Source organism: Scatophagus argus, chromosome 20 (genome assembly GCF_020382885.2).
Source record: "Scatophagus argus isolate fScaArg1 chromosome 20, fScaArg1.pri, whole genome shotgun sequence".
Lineage (NCBI taxonomy): Eukaryota > Metazoa > Chordata > Actinopteri > Scatophagidae > Scatophagus > Scatophagus argus.
In genome coordinates this window covers 10,981,522-10,989,909 of record NC_058512.1, presented here as the reverse complement: position 1 = coordinate 10,989,909, position 8,388 = coordinate 10,981,522, and the positions used below count along the sequence as shown (strand labels likewise).

The 8,388-nt window shown below is 42.3% G+C and overlaps 1 protein-coding gene across 2 annotated transcripts in view; it reads right to left on the bottom strand.

The window, feature by feature from the left end:
- sardh (sarcosine dehydrogenase) overlaps positions 1–8,388 on the bottom strand; it is a 36,309-nt gene that overhangs the window by 4,307 nt on the left and 23,614 nt on the right. For both annotated transcript variants that reach the window (XM_046375059.1, XM_046375061.1), the window contains 5 exons: positions 7,761–7,908; positions 4,331–4,424; positions 1,651–1,813; positions 1,220–1,388; positions 563–698 (listed from right to left, as the gene is read on the bottom strand). In XM_046375059.1, the coding sequence (XP_046231015.1) occupies positions 563–698; positions 1,220–1,388; positions 1,651–1,813; positions 4,331–4,424; positions 7,761–7,908 (710 nt within the window). The remainder of the gene's footprint in view (positions 1–562; positions 699–1,219; positions 1,389–1,650; positions 1,814–4,330; positions 4,425–7,760; positions 7,909–8,388) is intronic.

Genomic DNA, 8,388 nt, shown 5'->3' with positions numbered 1-8,388 from the left:
AAGCACACGGTCACTGTGTTTCGCCGGCCACGACTCGAGGAAGGATATTAAACCAATGAGCACGCAAACACAAAGGCAGAGAGACAGAGAGACCCACACAGTGTGTGCATCTGTTGAGCACACACTAGATAGATACCCATCTAAATCCTCTGACAAATCACAGAAGGATTGTTCCATTTTTCAGAATGTAAAAAAAAAAAAAAAAAAAAAACTGTCTTTGCCTTTCAGCACGCCACTTCAATAACGTTTTTGTGTCTCTCTTGCTGCTTCCATTCTGCTGTTTGATGTTTCATCCGTTATTCTGAATGCGTCTGGATTATCATCAGGAGAAAAACACAAATGAAAAAAAAAAAAACGCATGCTGGCCAATCAAACATATTATTCAGTGTGAAGTGAGTGTTGGGACCTGACAGACAGCTGATCATTCCTAAAGACGGAATGACAAAAAAACGCGACAGCCCAAAAAACATGTTTGAACAGATCAATCACAGAAGAATTCAAGGTTGTAATGACAAAAAGACAGCGCATAAGTTTATGTTTGAGTGTTGCATGTTGCCTTTACCACTTCTCCTTCAGGGTTGCGGATATATCCATAACCGACAGTTTTGTCGATAAAGAAGCCATAGTCAGAACGCCGCAGGTGACCAACTGGAACGCCGTTACGGAAAATGGCCTCAAGACCGAACATTGGCACTTTCCTGGTGGGCAGAGAGAGAGAGAGAGAGAGAAGAGAGTTTAATTGCATGCAAACTTACATATGATCTGTTTTTTTTACACAATGATTCAACTGAAGTTGGTTTTGAACCCAGTGAGTATTTAATTAAATCTGTTCATGAGCACAGTAACATGTACTGCACCTCCTGCGCACACAAGATTCACCTGGACATACAAACACATGTTGGAAAACATTCAAGAAAATTTCACAAATAAATATTTTTATTAAAAGTGTGGGTGCCTAAAGAAGGACATAAAGGAGGGCGTGAGGTGAGAGAAAACAGAATAGAAAAACAGTGCAGGAAAGTAGGGAGGGACGGGAGTGGAAAAGGAATGATGGACAAGAAATATACTATATGATATACTCATAATTTCATCCATCATGGTCTTGAAAACATAAGTAAGAGACATTTTTTTGTGTGTCTATTCCTGTTTTCCTACAGACAATTTGTCTGTTTCATTCAGTTCTTTCTGACGAGCCCGTAATCTCAGGCCTTTGACTCACTCATCAATGGTGAAGCAGACGATGCGTCTCTTCAGCCCCTCCTCCTTCTGTTTCTCCAGCCTATCGCGGCCCTGGAACGGGATCGAACTCTTCAGTTTGCAGGTGAATGCTAGCCCCGCCTCCAAGGGCGTGTCATCTGGGCGAAGGTCAGCGTGCCAATGTCTGTACCCTGACAAAGGGAGGAAGATAAAGAGCAAAGACATTAGCTAACACCAGAAGAAAGGTAGAGAAATGTTTATTTTGTGTCAACAGGTGGTTCAAACTTCAAGTTTGCACAGTGTTCTTCATAAAACAAAATCTCAATGCACAGGCAAAGCCAAGCCAATCAGTATTTGTGTTTTAACAATGGAAAATGTCTACATAACAAACCCACAGGATCAGAATCAGTTGTTTCATTTACTGATCCTGCAAATCTCTACATTCAAAGTTACCTTTCTCTATGCTGAGTGAGTCGATGGCCCTGTAGCCTGAGTTGATGATGCCGTGTTTTGCGCCAGCAGCCATGACAGCACGGTAGACTGGGAGGCAAGAGTCTCTGGGAATGTGCAGCTCCCAGCCAAGCTCCCCGACAAACGACAGGCGCATAGCCCGCACCTGGATGAGAGAGGGGTTAGACAGGAGGGCTGAAGGAGATGCAGAGAGGTGTGTAGAGGAGCTCTAATTGTGCCCACTCACACACAAACACAGAAAACAGCAGAAAAGAATAAGAATAGAACAGATGCTGTGATAAGATGAGGTGCACAAAGAGGGAAACTGGTAAGCTGTAATCTCCCTTAAGAAATGGATGTTGTGCCAAAAATTCTTTAAGTCCTGAAAGATATTAAAAGACATCTCTGAGGGTTAAGAGGCGGAAATGCCTGGAAGGAGATTAAGGAGAGAGTAAGGTGAGAAAAGACAGAATAGAGAAACGGTGAAGGGAAGTCTGGGGGGCTGGGCGTGGGGGGTGAAATGTAGAAGAATGACAGACAAGAAAATTGAAGTACTGGTGGAAGCAAAGGGGGAATCAAAAGGAAAAAGGGAAAATATTTATCAGCCTGGGTGCTACACTCATAATTCCATCCATTATAAACATGGGTCATGAAAACATGACAAATAAAATGGATCTTTTTAAAAAAAAAAAGTAGTTTTACAGATATCATCTCAAAAATATGTCTTTCCAACTGCAAGTAAACACAGAACATAACATCCACATAGCCACTCTGGAGAACTGCTCAGCAGCCGTGGCACAATTATCCTCATTTGGAATCTGTCAGAATCTGTCTGTCTTACAGTGGAAACCCATGGAAACAGCACAGTGTGTATCTTGTCTTTTTTTTTTTTTTTTTTTGTGCAGTTTGGAAACTTGCACACACAAATTGGCTTCTTTTGATTTCTGCTACATCTCTGGGAAACACAAGCGTGCTACAGCTTCTTTGCGGACTACTTTGCGTTTTTTTAATTTGATCAAATTCAAAGGGTTTGAAATGATTCCTGGTTGAATTTAGATTTTTCTCAAATCTGCCAAGCTATTACAGTCACAGTAAAAGAATATGAGACTGAAACCTGCATAGACAAATGCCAGAATGATTGGAATTTTTGAAGATATGGACATATTTCCCAACTCATTTTGTCTGATTGCTGATGCTGATACTGATAAATGCACATATTTTTTCCACCCAAGAACATCAAGTCTCTCCTGGGGCATAACAGCACATTATTGTGATGGCCCACTGACAGATGCTTTTCAAAATGTAGACACTGACTGGGCAAAATAAGAGAACTACTTAATCAGATGTGCATAATTAAAGTGTCATTTTAGCAGCCTGTCATGACAGCAGAAATGTTCCTCTCAGGCCGATACCGATGACAAGCCAATAATATCACTCATCTCTCGTTGGTATGCAAGGATTATAATATCTCTGAAAGAAGAGGGAGAGCGAAGAGGAAAGTAAGCGAGTGAGAAAATATGGAAAGGAGTGAAACATGAGGAGAGAAAACTCTTTCCAACAGTTTCCCCAGTGGGTGCTGTGACAGCCAAGCCATCTGGCCAGCCAAGGATCACCCTGGGCCCCATATGTACACCATGAAACTCTGGGGAGGACAGTACATGTAGGCCTGCACTTATGCACAACACACACACACAGGCGACAATCTCAAACACACAGGGACACATGCCTCATGCACGCTGTCACTCATACACTCACCAGGCACGCATCAAACACAAGTACAAAAATGCATATAAACATGAATTCATGTGACCTCACACACATGCCAGCACGCTGACTTCAACTGGCTGGTTAGGAAGAGAGAACGCCGAAGAGTCTAATGAGCTGTGAGGGGTGCAGAGGGCAGCAGGGAGAGAGAGTGCTCTGTTCTCGCAGTGGTGCAGCCATTAAAATGTCACCCAGACAAGGCCGGCAACCAGCTGGAACGCACACACATGCAACAAACACTGCTGCAGAGCTGCGAGAAGATGCTGACTGCAGTCACCGGAGCTTTGCATAATTCATGCATGAGCAACTAAGACGGAGAGAGAGAGAGAGAGAGGAAGAGTGTGGACATATGTGTCACCGCGTGTGCCGGCACAACATGCTCTTTTTGTTCTGAGGCCAGGAAGAGTGTAGAGGTCAACCGAAGAGGATGAGGCTACACTGCCTCGCAGCGTTACTGTGAGAAAACAGAACAACATACATGCAGCTGAGCGCTTAATATATGATTTCCCCAGTGCTTACAAACAATGCAACTATAAACTTTGTTATTTCAGTTAATAGACCTCAGGGGAAGAAGAAGTTGAAAGTGATAGAAGGTGGTGAGAAGGTAGAGAAAAACAAAACATGTGGACAGAGTTGACATCGAAGTAAATCACAAAGACGCCTTGAGACATACCATCTGTCCCACACACGCAAACAGACACACCGTGTCTACAATCTCTGTTGACTGAACGTTTAAAATCATAAACTGGTTCCACTCATCGGCATGAAATTTGCATATAATTTCTTTAATCAGCTGCATTTATTTTTAACTAGCAGTGACAGGATTATTTTCAAACTGACAAATGTACCACATCCAATTATTGCAGAAATGAGCTGAGCCACAGAGCATGTGTGTATGTGTGTGTGTGTGTGTTCTCACCTGATGCCCCGCTGCGTTGACAACTTTGTGGGTAGAGAAGGGGAAAGCTTCGTTGCTCAGGTCTGTGTCCAGCACCTCCTGAAGTACCTCTCGACTGCACACAGAAGACACAAAAAAACATAAACAGAGGGAGCTTGTCAGTATATTTCACACTGTAACTATACAACTGGTGTGATAAAAGAGATTTAATCTGTATGCTCTTTGTTACTCAAATTATCAGATTTTTTTTTTTTTTTTCTACTTAAAAACTTGAATATTTTAATAAAACATGACCAAAAATTTACAGCAGTATCAGCCATAGTTGCTGTAGCAAATGTACTATCTTTCCTTCTCCCACAAGCTCACACATACTAAAAATCAATATTACATAAAGATGAGTCAACAGAAAAAAAAGGACTAAGTTTAGCTTGCTTTGCTTCTTGTATGTTTGTGAGTGGGCAGGTAGAGGCCTCTCCTGGTGGGTATTTTTGCAACAGTGTGGCATGAAGCCAGGGTTCACAGTATTCGGGGAAGGGTCCAAGTTACGTCTGTGTACCGGACATGTCTCTGTGTGGGTGTCCTTTTACTCTAAACAGCAGTTGATGTTGTCATAGTTGAATACAAGACGTGTATACGCAGGTAAGGCCTTATGTGAATAAAACATTTCTTGCATAAATGCGTGTGTGCAGGCATGCATGTATGCATTAGCATGATGCACAGACTGATATTTCCTTCAGGCTGTCGTCCAATTTCTGTCCATCCTTGAGTATTTGTTCACTGGACTCAAGAGCCCAAGAGTAAGGCCAATTAGCTATATATAATCAGTGACCGGCTGTGTGTGTGTGTGGTGAGGGATTCTTACAACCACCAATTTGCTTCTCTGACTTGCCACTTAACTATGGCTCTCAGCTGTGTGTCAGAGGATGCACACACAACACACACAAACACACACATGGAGCTCTCTTACGGGACCATCACATAATTTCATATATTACAAATGAGGTTCATAATTACAAAGCAAATGACAGAGCACCAGTTTCACCCCTTGCAGCGCCTTGCCAAGCTGTGCAGGAGAAAATCTGCAAATTCCCTCCCTCTCTGGAGGACTGGAATGAGACATCATTTGAGAGAGAAAACGGTGACAAACATATTTCCATAAACTCTGTAATTTTCTTCTCTCCTCAAGCTTTAAAGAGATCAATTTGTTTTGTCAGAAAACAAAACCCAAACACTGGAGGGTCCTCATAGGTGGCAAAAACAATAAGGAGGAGCTGAGGACCATAGCAATACTGTGCACACACAATGCAGATGCCAGATCTTGTTTATTTTATTGACACACCCACACACACACAAACACTCACAAGCTGAATGTGCTTTAGATGCTCAAATCAATGAGCTCCATAATCAACATCCTATTGTGTATGTGTGTATCTGTGATGGAACACACACATATATTGGGCTACTGCTGCCAGTGACGCACTGATTTCCAGATTGACGTAAGCAATAAAAGTAGGAGGAGGTAGAAATATCTAAAAAAAGGGGAAGGGGACACCGAGAATAGGCGACTGAGCAAAACAGGAGGTCGGGGGTGGAGAGAGAGGACAGAGATAGATAAGATCTAACAGAGACACAAAAAGAAAGAGAGAAGAAACTTGGGAGAGGCGAAGATGAGAAAAGCCTCAAGGAGAAGAAATCGACAAAGCCCACACAGAGTGGCCTAACCCTGCTGCTGGCACGAAAGAAGAACAAAGACGAAGGACGGCGAGGTGGGGAGGAGTGGAGGTGAGAGGGGAAGAAAAGATAGATGAGGAGTTCAGGGATGAGATCGGGACGCGGTAAAGGCAGCCCGGATTGCTCTTTGAGTGAAGAACAAAGAAAAGCTGTAGGAAGCCAGAAGAAAGTGACAAGCCTGGACTACATCCATGTCAGAACGCGCAGTACCATTTTCACCTGTATAGTACACAATTTTTCATCCGCAGATGAAGAAATCAATGGATGAGAGTTAAAAAAAAGGAATACCGTGACATTTTCAGTTCAGGTTTCAGTTACATTCATTTTCTGCAAAATCCCAAGAATCGCAAAATCACAAGATGACTGATGACACAGATCTACCAACCGTGGTAATGCATTTCGAAAAAGGAACACATGTGCTCCTTTCAGAACCCGGAACTTAAGCGACTAAATGCTGCCATTAACAAAATCAGACACGAGCAGGAGCTTTTCAAGGGCTTGCACCAAATCAGCAAACAGCCCTATATGTACCACATTCATACATAAACCTTGTGTTTGGCAGTATTCATTTAACAGGCTGCTGTCACAACTTAATTCCCGTTTGTCTTTTTTTTCAGGGATCTACAATTTGCAACTTCAGATCCCTATTAGACTGCATAAGTCCGTGAGACCTAATCAAGGCTGTATATGTGCTAAATGGAATTAAATTAGACGAGTGGCGAGTCATCACGGCAGACAGTGCAGGTAAAAAGGAGTGATTCTTCTGCTTGTTATGGAAATTCAATGCCACAATCTAAACTTTAATATCATATGTGTTGAGCTTTCAGACTGTGAGAGATTTTACTGTAGTTGTTACAATTCGTCCTGACAGGAATATAAAAAAAGAACTGGGTTTTATACTCAGACGAACAATGAAATGAATCCTACTATTTTTCCCCTTAACACAGCAAGTGGATGGACATTTACTATACTCCACTACGTCACGTCCACTTTGCTGCCCTTTACGACAACAGCAGCATTTTGCTGCACATGTGAGCAAGAAGTGTCTGGATGTGAAAAATGATTTGGTCACACCGGTGTGAGTTCAGAAATGGAAGTTGGCCAAATATATTGATTCACTAAACTCTAGTGCTAACGAATCGGGTATCTCTCTTCTCTCTGTCTCTCTTTCTAGCAAATGGCAGCAAAAAAGCTGGAGCAATTCACCTTGAGTTTGGTTGCTCTTACTTCAATCAGGCCTCATTTGTTTTTAAACAGACATTTCACCTCTATGACTCAGCCCCGAGGTACAAAGTGTTGTTGAGACAGTTTTCATTAGCACTGACCTCAGATGAAAAATAGATTTGAATTTACTTTATAGAATGGTGAAACAGCCAATGGTGACATTAAACCATAGAATTACCCTTGAACCAATCGGCTTCTGTCTGTTTTCAATCCACCTCCATCCCTGCACTCACTAACCTCTAATGCCTATGGCCAAGTCTTGAGAATAGGCTCTTAACCTGCTCTCCTCTTATCGATCGAACAGCTTGTCTTTTAGTTTCCCCACCTCATGTCCACGACGTGAATCATAACCCATTTTTAGACCAATCAGTCTTTTTTCCCTCTCCTCTCCACTGCTCTTTGCCCTCACTCACTATTTTTGTCCTTTTCTCACATGGAGATATAAATCATGACAATGCCCCTCCTCCCTCCGTTCCCCTTTCCTTTCTTTCCTCACCTCTTTGGTCCCTGGATGCTGATCATCCCCATGTCCTCCGAGTGGTCCGTCAGCTGGCAGCGGAAGCCTTGGTCCTGAAGAACTGTTCTAATGTGATTCCAGTTGTGTTCTGCTACACCACCTCCGATTGCCAGGTAGTATGCATCACCTGGAGCAAATGTGGGGAAGGATTGGAATAAAAAGGAGCGATTAAGGAGAGGAAGACAACAATGACAGATGGATTAACAGTGTCAAGATCATATAATGAAAAGTGTGCCAGTAATATTTACATGCCATCTGTACTCAACCTGGAGACACTGCAGTAATGCATACCCCAGACAATGCAGCTTGTTTTACTCAATATTTTTGAGAGATTTCTGGTGAAGCGGAGACTTCTTTGGATGTCAGCTCTTTTTGGTTTCTCAACATTTCCCAACATAGCTAAGTGTAAACACTATTTTCTTTCGATTTCAAAATTTAAGCTGATTTTAAGTAAACTTCCTGCTGGTCCCCTCAGGGTTTTGTTTTGTTTTTTTTTTTCCAGGCATATTGAAAATGATGGAAAAACGGGTGGATGAAGACATAGAACAGTAGGTAAAACGACTGCATGCAAAGGTAACAATAGATACAGTACAGCAACAAGATAAAG